General features: G+C 48.5%; 6 protein-coding genes across 6 annotated transcripts; 5 read left to right on the top strand and 1 right to left on the bottom strand.

The window, feature by feature from the left end:
• Positions 1 to 8: 8 nt before the first annotated feature.
• N7477_005512 (Alpha/Beta hydrolase protein) lies at positions 9 to 1551 on the top strand (the record flags this gene model as incomplete). Its single annotated transcript, XM_056967175.1, has 2 exons — positions 9 to 694; positions 756 to 1551. 2 exons carry the CDS (start codon positions 9 to 11, stop codon positions 1549 to 1551), a joined length of 1482 nt encoding a protein of 493 aa, XP_056821929.1.
• Positions 1552 to 2765: 1214 nt separating this feature from the next.
• N7477_005511 (uncharacterized protein) lies at positions 2766 to 7264 on the top strand (the record flags this gene model as incomplete). The annotated part of the gene is made up of 3 exons (XM_056967174.1): positions 2766 to 4810; positions 4862 to 5138; positions 5168 to 7264. The coding sequence occupies 3 exons, from the start codon at positions 2766 to 2768 to the stop codon at positions 7262 to 7264; spliced, it is 4419 nt and encodes a 1472-aa protein (XP_056821928.1).
• A 15-nt stretch (positions 7265 to 7279) lies between these two features.
• On the top strand, positions 7280 to 8174 carry N7477_005510 (uncharacterized protein; the record flags this gene model as incomplete). The annotated part of the gene is made up of 2 exons (XM_056967173.1): positions 7280 to 7321; positions 7413 to 8174. 2 exons carry the CDS (start codon positions 7280 to 7282, stop codon positions 8172 to 8174), a joined length of 804 nt encoding a protein of 267 aa, XP_056821927.1.
• Positions 8175 to 8838, top strand: N7477_005509 (uncharacterized protein; the record flags this gene model as incomplete). Its single annotated transcript, XM_056967172.1, has 2 exons — positions 8175 to 8636; positions 8716 to 8838. 2 exons carry the CDS (start codon positions 8175 to 8177, stop codon positions 8836 to 8838), a joined length of 585 nt encoding a protein of 194 aa, XP_056821926.1.
• Positions 8839 to 9034: 196 nt separating this feature from the next.
• On the bottom strand, positions 9035 to 11764 carry N7477_005508 (OPT family oligopeptide transporter; the record flags this gene model as incomplete). The annotated part of the gene is made up of 8 exons (XM_056967171.1): positions 9035 to 9373; positions 9427 to 9717; positions 9805 to 9945; positions 10000 to 10263; positions 10324 to 10605; positions 10656 to 10772; positions 10836 to 11396; positions 11450 to 11764. The coding sequence occupies 8 exons, from the start codon at positions 11762 to 11764 to the stop codon at positions 9035 to 9037; spliced, it is 2310 nt and encodes a 769-aa protein (XP_056821925.1).
• Positions 11765 to 14591: 2827 nt separating this feature from the next.
• On the top strand, positions 14592 to 14930 carry N7477_005507 (uncharacterized protein; the record flags this gene model as incomplete). The annotated part of the gene is made up of 1 exon (XM_056967170.1): positions 14592 to 14930. The coding sequence occupies one exon, from the start codon at positions 14592 to 14594 to the stop codon at positions 14928 to 14930; it is 339 nt and encodes a 112-aa protein (XP_056821924.1).
• Between the last annotated feature and the right edge of the window lie 972 nt (positions 14931 to 15902).

Here is a 15902-nt window from a genome sequence, read left to right as displayed (position 1 = left end):
AAACTACCATGAAGGCTTTCACTCTCTGGGCTGGTATATTCGGCCTGGCAGCCGCCGGTAATCCCCTTACAGTGCAGACCGAAACCGGAGTCTTTACTGGTCTCCAGAATGCCGATTACAGCGGTGTCCGGGAATTCCGCAATATTCCATTCGCACGACCTCCGGTAGGCGAGTTGCGTTTCATGCCTCCGCAGCGGTTGCCGAAGTCGACTAAACACTACTTCTCGACGCGCTTTCCTCCGCCGTGTCCGCAATTCGTATCGAACAAACCTTCTTTCTTCAATCTGTTCACTCCATTCCTCGAGGCCAATAATGGCAACCAGAACCATTCTACGGGTTTCAGCCTGCAGACCGGGTCCGAGGACTGCCTCAGCCTAGCTATCTGGACTCCGTACGGTGTCTCACCCAACACAAAATTGCCTGTTATATTCTTCATGACTGGTGGCGGCTTCAACACCGGTGGCATTGATGAGCCGGGCCAAATCCCAGCACCATGGGTAAACCGCACGCAGGAGCACATTGTTGTGACAATTAATTACCGCGTCAACATCTTCGGCTATCCCAACGCAGCGGGTCTCGAAAATCCCAACCCAGCTCTTTTGGATCAGCGTATGGCGCTTGAATGGGTACACGAAAACATTGGCAACTTCGGCGGGAAACCCCGAAGCCATTACCATGTGGGGACAATCTGCCGGTGCGATCAGCACTGACTACCATAACTATGCATTCTGGGACAACCCTATTGTCCAAGGTAGTTTTTCGCAGTCAGGAACAGCGGTCAAATCAATGACCTCGACCGACTTCGCCCAGTCGAACTTCACCTTCGTGGCCAAGAACCTAGGCTGTGACTTCCCCAATGACTCGACCGCAGAACTGCGATGCATGCAGCAAGTTTCAATGAACCAAATAGAGAATTTCATTGGCCAGTACAGTGGAAGCCAGAGCTTGACATTTGGCCCCATCGTTGACAATGTCTACCTGTTCTCCGACTACCAAGCTCGTGCAGCAGCAGGGAAGATCTCACCACGGCCTGCCATCTTTTCCGACGCGGCCAACAATAACGCAAACTTAGTGACCTGGCCATCTTCAAACGTTTCCGCAGGCCCCTATCAGCCCGCTGTGGACGCAGGAACCCTGAAAGACTGGGTCTGCCCAACAGCCAATACAAGTCTCATCCGAGCAGCCGCAAACCTGACCACATACCGGTACCAATACGCCGGCCAATGGGCGAACCAGAATCCCTACAAATGGCTTGGAGCATACCATTCATCGGATCTAGTGATGAACTTTAGAACGTACTACTACAACGTGACGAATGCCACCGTTGGGCCTTCCAAGGCAGAGGCCAAGACCAGTCAAGTGATGCAGGATCATATCTTGGCTTTCATGAAAGATCCCCTGAACGGCCCGCCTGCTATTGGATGGAACCCTTATCATTACGGGGGTAATGTATTGAGGTTTGGAGCTGAGGGCATACCGATGAAGAATGTTAGTGGGTATGAGATCGATGGGCCTTGCTTTGGAAATGGGACTTATAATCCATTCCCGTGAAGGAGATGTAATTTGACGGACCCCTATGCATAGAAAAGGTTCCCAAAAACCTCATACAATGTGTAAAATAGCTCCGAGTCAAATCTGTTATCCGATGCGGCTTACGCGCCGTGCCGGCGGCCCGATCCACAACCGAAGGTCACAGTAGCCATCATTTGCTCGTCCTGTTCGCCTCACCCCAATTTCCGGCAGATGTGTGTTGGCAGCTGCATATGCTGCGCCTATCCACTGTTCACCAATGGTAAAAATCATCTCAAGATCCCAGTTGTTTTGTTTGGCCTTCAGTCATCACTGCGAGTTTCACATGCAGGCGCATAGGCTGTGGCTGTGGTTGTGGCTGCGACATGACGTACCGCCACATAGAGCTCTCTGAACCTGTGAGATAAACCTGGCTCTGGTGATTGCTTGGATATGTCAAAGCTCAACAGTATCAAATCCTTCCCGTGATTAGAGCTTCATATACTGTCATAAACTGCTATCTACGATGCAACAATGGAGCTGGAGACGAAATCACCTCTTTTCTAGCGGATACTGTAAAAGGCGGTATTGAAGCGCGCAGACAGTACTTGAAAGTGGGGTCTCACTAGAGCATCACTGGATGCGTCATAACAATCTCCATATCTGTAGCTATCCGAAGTACAAAATTGTTCTCTTCAGCCTTCACGAGTGAGCCAAGGCTTACGGTGTCTTCTGGATGACCGCCACCCTGGCTAGAGATTGCGCCAATCTATGCTTCCAAAGTCTGGCTGTAATATTCTCTGCAAGATCCCGACTTTTCAGTTACCCTTGTAATGAGATAGCGCGAGGCAGATTTGTTTGCCGCAGAGAGCAAAGGTACCATGAAAACTCCCAACCAACGATAGACGCCTTTTCTATTGAGGCTGTAATCATAGATACTGTGCACCGTTTCAAAGTACAAGGCAGCTGTAAGTGCCTTCAAGCAAGACAGACGGCTCGGCGTATGCTCGCCTATTTCATAAAGCCTTTCCCATCTTCAAAGAATCACATCCACCACCAAACTACTTCTTTTCCAAATATTAACCAACAACTTTCACTTGGGCCCATACCATCCACTCCATCCATATCATTCACTCCATCATGACCATCTGTTTTCTCATTACCATCCACTCCTTCCTTCATTATAGGAACCTTTACAGTACTTTAGGGTCCATCAGAATTAGACCATCAGTCCAGAACTTCAATCTGCTCCCGGCATGGCTTCTCGCGGGAACTGGCGATCTCAGCGCCATTCCAGCAATCACAAGGGATCGAACAACTTCAGAAATCGCAACCGACCGAAAACTCCATGTATGCACTACCAGCGTGGCAATTGTTTCTATGGTAAAAATTGCAGATTCTCGCACGACGTTAACGGGGCTAACGACAACCGACCTGATTCAACCCGCTATGTCTTCCAACCCGCAGCAGACGATCCAGACGCTCGAAACCAATACTTCAATTGGAAGAGGCTGCTCAGAATTGGGATTTCTGGGTCCGGATATTCTCGAACAGAACAAGAGGAAATCACTCAATTCTGGAACGGGGCTCTCGAGATAGTTGAGAGCGAGAATAGAGAGAATCACCAGTTTCTCGTTAAAGATCTTGTGGATGACGATCTTCATGGGCATGAATTTATTCTCGCAACTGCCGGTGCAGATCATCCAGAGGGGCTTCAATCTGTTGCGGCTTACGATGAGCCATTCCTGAAAGTCATCACTCATCCCTCTCTGTTGAACTGTCTGTATGTTGATTCATTCGTTGGCACTCTGTACACGTCTTTCGGCGGTACAAATGGAGATCGAGCAATTGCATTTTTGAGAAGCGTTTGTCGGAAGCTGATGAACAGTTGGGACAATACCAGAGATGACGCTCCCATATCTTCGGACATGATGAAGTTGCTGTTAAATACCATTTATCAGCTTCTGTCAAGGGTTCGACGAGCTCGATTCCACGATGAGATGCCGGCGCTGCTTGAGCTCACCCGTGAAATGGCGCAGAAGATGACTGAAACATGCTCCAAGGCCGACCTTGACGGATTTGAAAGCAAGATAGAAGTCATGCAGAGCCTGATCACCAGTGCCAATCGCAGTCTTGCCTCACTCAGAATGCCTGAAGCAGATCCCCAGAAGGCTGGGCCAGTCCAGTCGACCTTTCCAATGGATATACAAATCCCTGGAGGTAGGCACGACAACGACCTCGCAGAAATCTCGCAAGTTCAGATTCTTCCGACTTACGGAGAGGTTATGAGCGAGAACTCGGAGTATCTGCCGTCCACCAACTTTCTTCAGCCACACTTTCTCGCCGCCCCTTTGCAGAGATACATCGACTCTATGTTCCGGCTTTTGCGCCATGACATCTTTGGCTCAGCTAAAGATGCCCTTCGAAACCTGCTACAGCAGGATGACCTGGCACGTAACCCATATGTCTCAGGCAAGGATAGCAGGGCACACCTTTATCTAGGAGCGCAGATCCAGCAAATCTTTATCAATGCAAAGAATGAGCTTGAAGCACATATTTCTTTCTTTACGCCTCCACAACTCCGCAAAAGATCCTCGAGCGAGCAATGCAAATGGTGGCAAGGCTCCAGTCGACTGGAGGAAGGAGGTCTGGCTTGCTTCCTAAGCGCGCAAGGAATTCAGAAGAAGCTTGTTTTCTTCGAGGTCACGGTAAAGAATGCATCCAAGGACCGAGGAGACCAGAAGAAAAGTAGTCTTGTCTCTGATAGATTTCCACCGAGCATTACGGTCAAGCTTGCGACATGCTTGGAGCAAGACCTAATTTCCTTGGGTCAGCTTTACAGCGAGAAGGTCACCGGTGTACTTGTCGACTTCCACGGATTGATCCCTGCCACATTTACCCCAATCCTGAAAAATCTTCAACGAATCCAACGCGAGGGGGAATTTTCGTTCCGGAAATGGGTATTGCCAGGCCGGAAAGAGGATGAAGGCAGCAACAACATACCCCCACCGGTATACGCTCGCAAGCCGGGATTTCTCTTTCCACTGAAGTCGATTACAAAATTTGGAGCAGATCAGGTCGGATTGGACCCGAGTACTCCCAACTCCATTGACATCTTGAAGCTGCAATCCCATACTGGTCTCGATCATGGCCAATGCCAGGGGCTTATTGCTGCTCTTACACGAGAGTATGCCCTCATACAAGGCCCACCGGGAACTGGAAAATCCTATGTCGGTGTCAAACTTGTTCAAGCTCTCCTCGAGATCAAGAAGAAAGCAAAATTGGGCCCAATCCTTGTGATGTGAGTAGTAGTTTTCATGCCCGATTGTACCCTTACTTACTTGGACCTCAGCTGTTATACGAATCATGCTTTGGATCAGTTTCTGAAACACCTTCTTGATATTGGTATCGAGAAAATAATGCGTATCGGCGGCCGCAGTCAGGCCTCTGAGCTTGAAGGCAAGAACCTTCGCGTTGTCAGCAAAAACATCGGAAAGACAAGGGTAGAGTCACAGACCCTCGGCAAGAGCTACGGAGAGCTTGAGGAGTGTATGGAAAAAGCTGGGTATTCAATGAAACCTCTACATAAGTCCCAGAAAGGCGTGGCCTGGGCCACAATGGAGCATTTTGTGCGCCGGAAATGGCCTAATATACACAGACAGCTGGAGCAGCCAGACCAGAGGGATTTGAGACTGTCACTGATGATAAGTTGCTCAGCTGGCTCGGAGTCAAGTCTATGAAGACACAGGAAGCTCAAAAAGGGAGTGAAGTTGATGATTTGCGATTGGAAGGCCTCACACGCACTGCCGAGCATAACATCCATAATCTTTCGATGCCAGAGCGCCGGATCCTTGCGATCAGCTGGTTCAAGAAATGGCAGAAGAGCGAGACCGCCTCGCTTTGTGAAGCTCTCGATCGTGCTGCAAAACTTCGTGAAACGATCAATGCAGTACATGAAGAGATCAATCGTCGAGCCCTGATCCAGGCCGATGTTGTGGGCGTTACAACCACGGGCCTTGCTCGCAACATCGAGACAATACGGCGCATAGGAACAAAGGTGATCATCTGCGAGGAGGCAGCTGAGGTCATGGAGGCCCATGTCATCTCAGCTCTTATGCCTGGTGTTGAGCATTTCATCCAGATTGGCGATCACCGGCAGCTGCGACCACAGATTTTGAATCACTCACTAAGCCTGGAAACCTCAACTGGAAGAGCTTGGCAGCTGGACAGAAGCCAATTCGAGCGACGTGCTGTTGGTGAGCCAGGCCTTAAGCCTATATCTGTTGCACAGCTCAATGTACAGAGAAGGATGAGACCTGAGATCTCGCAGCTTGTCAGGAGTGTGTATCCAAAACTCGAGGATCACGAAAGCGTCACGGCTCTACCCAATGTTGTTGGAATGCGACACAACCTCTTTTGGCTGGACCATCGATGTGGAGAAGACTCTAGAGATGATGGCAGCCGTGTGAAATCTCATAGCAACCAGTGGGAGGTCGAAATGGCTACTGCTCTGGTACGTCACCTTGTTCGACAAGGCGAGTACAAAAGCACAGACATTGCCCTGATCACTCCATATACCGGACAGCTACGGAAACTTCGAGCCTCTCTCGGCAATGACTTTGAGATTTGTCTCAGCGAGCGGGATTTGGAGACATTGGCAGCGGATGGGCTCGAGAAGTTTGATGACGAGACCCCCAAGGCAAACGGCAAAAAGGCAATCGAAAAGAAGACATTGCTCCAGACGCTCCGTCTTGCTACCGTTGACAATTTTCAAGGTGAAGAGGCAAAGGTGATCATTGTCTCCCTAGTTCGCAGCAATTCGAAACGCAAAGTTGGCTTCCTACGCACCGAAAACCGCATCAACGTGCTCCTCAGCCGGGCCCAGCATGGAATGTATTTGATTGGAAATGCTGAGACATATCTCAATGTCCCAATGTGGGCTGATGTCCACTCTAAGCTCGCTCGTATGAATGCACTCGGCACAGAGTTGGCACTATGCTGTCCTCGTCACTCAGAAACGCCTATTTTCTGTTCCGAGCCCAGAGACTTTGAGAGGAAGAGTCCCGAAGGTGGGTGTAGTCTCCCATGCACCCGTCGACTTGAGCCATGCGGTCATCAATGCCAGGCTAAATGCCATTCCTCGGTTTTGCACGACGGCTTTGCATGTGGCAAGCCTTGTTCAAGAATTCGACCATCTTGTGAGCATGAGTGTTCTAAGCTATGCGGTGAAGATTGCGGTCTTTGTATGACAAAGATTCATGACGTGAAGCTTCCCTGTGGTCATATCAAAACTACCGTCAGTTGTCATCAGATGCACAGTTTGGACGCCATTAAGTGTGACGTCAAAGTTGAGAGGACCGTCCCTAAGTGTGCTCACAAAGTTCAAGTTGGCTGCTTCGTGGATGTCACATTGGAGAATTTCTTTTGTGCTGAGCCTTGCACGAGCATTCTCACCTGCAGTCATAAATGTGGCGGATCTTGTGGAACATGTCTGAAGAAATCCCATAGCGGAGAAGTAGTATTCGAGCATCCCAAATGCACGAAGAAGTGTGATCGCCCACACGGTGTCTGCAATCACAGATGCCCCAAGGAATGCCATGATGGAGAAAGCTGCGGTAAATGCGAGGAAAAATGCGAGGTAATGCCAATTGACCACCTTAGAACCATCTCAGAAGCTCTAATCATATTATTAGGTTCGTTGCTCACACTCACAATGCGACTCAGCCTGCGGAGACGCATGTGCACCATGTATTGAGAGATGTGCTTGGTCATGCCCTCATCAAGAGTCCTGCTCAATGCCATGCGCAGCACCGTGTGACCGACTTCCTTGCGATGAGCGATGCAGAATAACCCTGGAATGCGGCCACCAATGCCCAAGCCTCTGCGGCGAAGATTGTCCCCAGAACCTGTGTCAAGAGTGCGGTGACAAGAGAGATGCTCGTGTCGACTTCCTCGAGTGGAAAACCTATTCTGAGATTAATCTCGACGAAAGTCCAATCATCGTACTAGGATATGGTCACTTCTTCACGATTGAGTCAGTGGATGGAATGGTTGGTCTGGATGAAGTATACACAAGAGACAAAAATGGAAAATTCGACGGCCTCCGAGATGTTTCTGCTTCGCTTGCTAGTACGGTCCCCTCAAGCCCGGACTGCAAGCTGCCCATCCGCCAGTTTGTGACGAAGCGATACAACCGCGTCATCAACCGTGCTGTTATGGATGAGACTTGCAAGCGGTTCCTTACCAAGGGTCACGCCGACCTTGAGCGTCTCCAATCGCGTCTGAATGACATTGAAGCTAGACTCACTTCTACCAGAAGTGCACCATCCATCTTGAGAGAATTTGGCACATCATCAAAGGCCACAACTCGATATGCGGATTGTGACCGCCTTGAAAGAGAAGCTTTCACTCTCAACAAAACGATGAAGGCTGAGCATCAGCCGACGAAAAGGCTCATGGATGCTATTACGATCTACCAGAAGTTACCAAGGGACGATATAGTCTCTATCTCAGCTCAGATGAATGCGATGAAGATAGCGACACGAGAGCCCGACAACCAGATCACCCTCGGGGCGCGATTTATTGGGATCAAGGCCCGAGAAATCAAATTAAGCGATATCTTGGAACTGATGCAGTCAAGCGCATTATCTGGGATAACGGCATGAATGAAGCCCTACCAGGCTTTATTTTCAGCCTTGGCACCTTTCTTGAAGGATTGTCGGGATTTGATCATTCAAGCCCGTGAGGCTAGCCTCACTCGCATCGTCATCATGGCGACCCTCACATTTGCCAAAGTCACTCAGATGGACGGGTGGTATCATCGCTCTCATCCAGGAGAAATACCAAACGACCATCTGAAAGAAAGATACAAGGGCCTTGGGAATCTCGAAGACCGTGTTGAAACCGCTCGCAATTTCCTCGCGGCTGCGTTGAAACTATGCGACAAACTGGGCAGTTTCCCTGAGTTCCACGAGAAGGTACAAGAGATGACTTGCCTCTATGAAGGACCGCAGTACGAGACCGTGACACTAGAAGAGCTTCAATCGATCAAGACAGCTATGGTCAGCGGGCCAAGAGGAATCGCGACTCACTCTGGGCACTGGTACAATTGTGTCAATGGACATCCGGTGAGTAAAAGTTAAACCTCTCAATTGTCTCATGTCCATATTGAATTGGTCACAGAAGCTGATTCATTGATTTCGGTAGTTTGCTATTGGAGAATGCGGCATGCCGATGGAACAGGCTAGATGTCCTGAATGCGGAGCGCGTATTGGAGGGCAAAACCACACGGCTGTAGAGGGCGTATCAAGAGCACGAGAGATGGAGTAGGTAGGCATCATGATATTGGTCTGTCATGGCGGCAAGCTTCTTGGTCTATCATTCTTATTCATGAGTCAAGTACACGAATTTACGGACATGTCAAGGGTGTCAAGCTCTCGTTAGCACATTGAATTCATGTATCAAGAGACAAGTCATCACAGGCATCTCGTACACACACAATTAGCTTCTCAAAACTGTGCTAGATCTAATCAGACACCGGACAGAGATCAAAGTTCCCATTGGAGTTATTACCCCACCACGAAGGGAAGGCGTGGGCAGGTCCTCCAGCACCGAATACCGCAAAGGAGAGAATAAACAATACAGTCAGACTCGCGCCATCAAAGGCACCGGTGACCAAGTATGAATAGTCCTTGAAGATACGAGGACGGTAGTTGCGGAGGTAGTACTGGACATAGAAACCGGCGAAGACCCAGCTAAAGAGGACACAGGTCTGACTCTGGTTGTAAGGGATGTAGCCAGCATATTGAATGAACTGGGGCATGTTGATATCGGCAACGTCGAACCCGCGGATTTTGGGGACAAACTATCGCTAGAGGTTAGTGATTGTATAGGAGAAGTGCGGATCGGGGGTCCTACATGGTAGAAGATGCGATGGACGATAACAGAAACAGCCCCAATGGCAATACCAATAGGTATCATCCAGTACTGGCCGCCCATCTTGTAAAGATAGGAAGCCAGCGCCCAAGAGGTTGCGTTCGTGTTATAGGCTTGCAGCGTGGCACCACTCCAAGAGTTACTACCATTCGAAGACTCGAGAACCTCTTTGTTTCCTCTGACGATTGAAATCATCACAGCGTAGTTGATGAATCCGCCAAGAATGGTGCCCCAGATCTGAGTCAGGAACATGACCCGCGGGGGGGATTTTGACTAGATTGATAAGTTAGTCCGAGACAAGAATATATGGAAAAAAAACTGACGATATTCTCCCATCTTCAGATCGTTAGACAGGTTGACGGCATTAGAGATGACGTTGTGCGACCAAGCAGCAAAGTACATATTGCCAACTGGGCGTCCAGGGATCATAAGGCCCGCCAACATTTTCGATAGGTTATTGGTTGCAATGCCATTTCCGTAGCGAGAGTACAATATAGTACTCTTCAACAGATTAGCACAGCTTTGTAAACTTCAAGGGTAAGGGGATCCACTCACAAAAGGAGATATGATAATTCCAACCGCCAAGGAGACAACATATGCCCAGGCTGGGAGTGAAATGTCCTCTTTAAGGACAACAATAAGACCCAAGACGAAACTGACGACAAGAACGACTACATACCACCACCAAGGCGCTTCTTTGTAGTGCTTAGCCATGTGTTCGTGGTGGCGATCGTCATATCGACCTTCCTTAGCGCTCTTGAACGCTTTGTAGATGTCCTTGCCCCAGAAGAGGAAGCAGTGCACAAGAAGAGCACCGATCTTGGGAATGGTCAGCTTATATAGATCAAAATTTGAAATGTAGAATGACTTGATACGTACGGCAGCATTAGCCATGAACATAGCAAACGCAAAGGTGCCACTTAATTTCGGCAAGCCGTACTTGAACAAAGCTGCTTCATCGAGAACTCCGCCGACAAAAACGTCATTGACTGGATACGAAGTTCCATTATTCAGAAGCAGCTTTGTCGACATGAAGGGGAGCGACTTCGAGCCCCAACCGTTTCCGTAGTAAATACCCAGCATGGCAATAAAGCAAGCAACGAAGCCAGCGGCTTGGTGAGCTTGGAGCGTAAGAGGAAGGGCGGTTTGGAATGAGGTGATCTAGGATGGTCAGTTCTCTTGCTCGGTCAGTGACAGCGTTGATCTCTTACATATTGCCAGTCGAAAGAGAAACTAAAAAGACCCAGGCCCTCGTTATTCGAGGCTCCACCAAACAGATTCGTAAGGACAGCAGCCTTATTGCCAGTAGCCTTCATGGCAGCCAGACACTGCAGCGTCATGCATCAGTCGATTGGTTCAAGGTAGTTAGCTGGATTGCGAAAATCACATACCGGGATGGAGACAGAGTTCAGCCAGACAAAAATGTAGGCAGGGAAGATTTCATAGAGAGCCATGCCGGTAAAAGCATACCAAAAGTATCTCAAGGGTTTCGAATTCTTCAAGTCCTGCCAATGGAGTCCTTGGAGAACTTTCACGGTAGGCAAGGTACTCCAGTAGACGGCATCAACGTGCCAGACCGCAATAGGACGCATCATTCCACAAATTCCGTAACCGAACAGGCCGATAGAGATGGTGCTCAAGATGACAGTTGTCGGAGTCAGCGACATGTTGTAAAAGAGCTCTTGTGCTGCGAACACCTCTGAGCTTGCGGCGGCGCTCGAAGCACTAGTGGCCGTGATGGAGCAAATCGCATGTTCCTTCAATGTCCATGGCCCATTGTTGATGAATTTGAGAATCGTAATATATAAGGGAAGCTTGCCTTGGCCACCCTGTGCTCTCCATCGAGCCTCGAATTTATCTCCACGGGGGAGGAACTTGGCCCAGGCTCTGCCAATAAAGTATGAAATGAGGACGATGAAAGTTCCTTGGATAGTGATGAGGGTTGGTTTGAACTAAACATTAATACGTCAGTCAAAGTATGAAGGGAAAGTCCGTAGTGACTTACCATATAAATCTGGTACATGACCGCCTGGAAGCAGGAGAGACCCGAGGCCAAGACCAGACTTCGAAATGTCAACGCTGGGTCACCATCATCTCGCATGGGAAGCAAGTGATTCGAGGCATCAGCACCATCGACGATAATCACGTCGTCACTATCACGATCATCCTCGCCGCCATACTCTCCAGATCCGAAGGAGGTAGTTGTGACTTGGTGATCATCTTTGGTGGTCACATTGATCGTGGTCTTTTCATCGAAGGCATCGTGACCTGAGACCGAAACAACACCATCCACGGGCGTGTCGGAGCGAATAGCCGACATGTTGCGTGTGTCTCCGCGGGGGTGTTCACTGGGAATGCAGGAGTCAAGCGGCCCTTGCTGTGTAGCCAGGTGCCCCCCCCCCTCTTATAAGCTTGCCATGTAGGGTCCTGTAGTACCACGCCTCGAGTAGCCCTTATCGGGTAGACTGGCTGTGATACCATCAAGCCTCAAACTGAGCCGTATCAAGCGACCATTGCGTTTTCGCCCTAGGATAGGCAATACCAGAAGTGAAGGTAGCCGACCAGTCCCCTCGGAGCACAAGAGCGTTTCCATTTTGGCTCTAGCAATACCACCTCGCAATCTAATCCATTTACATTATTCGCCCCTAAGGTCTTGGAAGTTGTCTGGTATCTGGTACATCAGTTTTATTCTCCAAGTCATGAGTGCTACGCCAAGGAAGAAAAGACTCGGGGCATCTTTCCCACCATGCCGATATCACGCAAAGACTAAGACGAGACAAGGTGAAAGCTACATGCGAAAGCTATTGGGCAAGTGTCATTGGTGTAGCTTATCACGCCATGCAGTGGCGTTCAGCTAGGAGGAACTAAAGGCATGATAACACGAGCCCGGGGGTGGAGGGCGGGTTCAGGAGGGGCAAACACACGTACGTCCGTTAGTCCAAATAAGGTTAAAACCCGACAAATTACTTAACCGAGGCAAGTCCCGAGGCAAGTCCCGAGAACAGAAAATATTGAAACTGTTCAATTAGAAGGGGTTTCTTATGGTCGCGCATGGTCTGTCAGATTGTAGTCTCAAGGATAAGATACCCGGGCCGTCAGTACGGGAAGATCTGAAAGACACAAGCAGAAGGAACTCCGACGGGTTCCCCGCGCCACAAGTCAACAAAAGCCAAATCTCTTAGAACTTAATTGAAGCTAGTCTATTTTATAGGCTAGCAGCCCTACCTGATTCTGGTTTTGCCCCCGGCCGTGCATACATGACAAGCGACAAGCGGGTAGACTCGCCACAATTACACCGTGAACGTTCTTGTCCGCGTGAACACAAGATAGGGCCAGAGCACGTGGCATGTGTACATAGTCCGTTCGCAAGACAAGAGACGTGGTCAATGATTTGCATTTTCCCAATCTATCGCTTGTCTAGGGGCTGATGCGCACGTGCTCCCAAAGCATGGCAGGGGTGTGTGTCTTGATATTATCTACAATACAAATCGCGAACAAAGAGTCAAAGCACTTGAGTGTAAAGTTTGATTTAGAGAATTCGACAATTCATAAAGCAGCTCGTTACAACATACACCGCCTGAAACTACTTCTTTCCCCAGAATAACGATATGTCTACATGAGAATACTTGAGTGTTCAGCAGGCAAGGAGAGACTAGGCAATCGAAAACAACAGCAGAGATCTGACTAGATTGTTACAGGAACCCATCCACACTACAACGATCATTAGGCTTGCTCCTTAGTACTCTATCGGTCAGAATACAAAGGACCATCTGCCCCACTAAGGCTGACCCTACCGTACGTCGCTGCGTCGGGATCTCAGCTTCTTATCCGCATGTTTATCCGTCAGACTCATACCAGGGCTTTCCTTTACCAGGAGAGTCGGTTGACGGGACCATAAAACCTTAATCGATTGGGACACAATTAATGAATCTGGTCAAAGATAGATTGTATCGCGGTTTAGAGCCAGGGGAGGGCAGATTAATCAGCCCTTGAAAACTGCCAGGGCTTACTTTTCAAGCATCCTCACCTTCTCTCATTTCTCGACCACTCTCGTATACCGAGATTCCGGCCTTCTACTTGAAAGTCGAATGATGTTGGGCGCGAATGCACTGTCCAGTTGAGATAGAGATCCAGCAGCATTCCAGCCTTCAATAGCACTTTCTTTGTTTGCCACTGCAAGTGACATTTCCAATGAATCTCTCCAGAGTCAGCTGCTATTGAGGCGATGAGTGCAAGTTAATTAGAACAGGGAGCAGAAAGAGAGAAGAAACCAGATAGGTTGGGTCTTGCATGTCAAGGTGACAATGATACAGGTTTCGTGGCAGTGTATAGGGACAAGGCAGGATATGGACAGACCAAATTGAATATAGGTAGAAATCAGGTCCGTTTGCAATACGGAAGTAAAACCCAAGTCCATAGATACGCGCGCTACCTTTGAAACCTTTCCTCTTGTTTGCAGTGAGCGTTGGCCGTTGGGATCCCACCGTCTCCCGCCTTACCTTACATCGCCCACTCGTTGAGTATTTGATTACTGAATCCTACGATCTTCATCTTCCTCATCTCTCTTTCTTTCTGCCTTCTTCACATCCCCAACTCTTTGCTGTTTCAGCCCACACAAGAGCAGCCACGCCATATCTAGCGAATCGACCATCCAAAATCACCTCTAACACATCCAATACTCATCAGGCTTGCAACTTGAATTTCGGGACCAAGACCGAGGCAACCGAAGATAGTGCCCAGCACTTCGTGACAAGGTAAGCAGCTGACTGGACATGGGATACAGAAAGTGTGTAACTGGATCTGGACGTTGCAGTATCCTTCCCCTCTATCATGGACCTCAGGTCAAAATTCGAATGAAGCATTGCGATAACGAATACACCATCTCCAAGGATCTTCTCTGCGCAGAATCGCCTGTCTTTTTCAGCAATGTTTGAGGGTGAATTTCTGGAGGTTCAGTAGCAGACAGTAGATCTGGAAGACATGGAGGATGTTATCTCCGTACGAAGTCTTGAAGCACTTTTCCAATGGCTTTACCTTTGCTTGGTCAAGTTCGACATTGTTGACCCGACAGAGCATATCATATATCGGCTGCCATAGAGCTCGCAAGGCTTGCGGACAAGTACTAAATCGAGGAGTTGGATAATGAAATGGCCCAATACATCAAGGACATAGTTGTCGCCAATCCTTACTCTGAGACAAATCGCTACTGGGAACCTGCCGACACCAACACTTATTGGCTTTCAACTGACCACATTAAATCCACAACTTTCTTGCCTCAGGAGCACCCGGTACGAAAAACTCTGGCTGCAGCGTCGGACAGAGCGTATCTCCAGATCAAACAGCCCAAGTTCGCGGAGGAGACTCAAGACTATCCGTCATTTGGAGCCGATCTTCAAGAGTTGAAGTTGACACTCAACGGGTTGAGGTACACTACAGCTGTTACTTTCGAGGTTCCTCTCACTGAGAAGGATCTAGAGCTGAGATAAGACCCTCTGACACTAAAGTCATCAGCTTAGGAAGCACGCTTCTTTTTTTTGATGAGTTGTCACCGTGATTTTGATCATTTTTTACCTACAAACTGAGAGAAGCGAATATCATGTGATCATAAGTTCTTCAGATGGGAAAAGAAAAGAAATGTAGATAACCTGAACCCATTCTTGGGGCATATACAAGAAAATCAATTATAGTCTAGACCTGCCTTGCGTTGAAATCAATTATAGTGTAGGCATTATCTTGAGTCTAGACCTATGTCAAAGCATCATCAATACATGGGGGTAGGCTCCGCCAGAGCGCGCCTTGTTGCGTGACCGAGGTCCTTAAAAGGCCAAATTAAGATAAGCTCAGAGACAGAATATTGTGAATAAGACAGCTCATGCCTACCGCCTATTTAGTGAATATGTGCGCGGGCACACCAGAATGAATTTAGATAACCCACTCTTACACCTCCATGTGAAATGCTAGACCGATTTGTTTTGTTTTGTTGTGATGAATGATTTATGCAGGTATCTGCGACTTAAAAGTCGGCGCAGTGGGTGTGATTGCAGTTTACGAGGCTGAAGCCTAGTGCCAATCAGTTGCTTGGAGAGAGGGAGCGAATCATTTATTTACAATATTCAATGATGGGTGAGATGTAGTTGATTGTATTGTCAAGTCTAAGTTTTCGCAAACTGCTGTGCAATGGGTACTGAAGTAGGACTAATGTTATCTTCATAAGATGTGTGTTTTGCGCCTCCTGTTCCCAGACCATGCCAGACCTTCTAATTACAGGCCTGGATCTATGTCCAAAAAAATATTATAGAGCATTGTGATGGAACTTGACGTCAATCAAAGGCCAATGAGAGATAAACCGATGAGATAAGGCTATACCTTCATGCAGGTGATCAAGAACACATGACAATCGGCAGCCACCATCCTCATATACCGAGCATGTGCAGTCTGGCGTCAATGCATCACACGTG

This window comes from Penicillium maclennaniae (assembly GCF_028827695.1).
Source record: "Penicillium maclennaniae strain IBT 15551 chromosome Unknown utg000005l:1.0-2652337.0:1.0-2654196.0, whole genome shotgun sequence".
Taxonomy (NCBI): domain Eukaryota; kingdom Fungi; phylum Ascomycota; class Eurotiomycetes; order Eurotiales; family Aspergillaceae; genus Penicillium; species Penicillium maclennaniae.
This window is presented reverse-complemented; position numbering and strand designations above follow the sequence as displayed.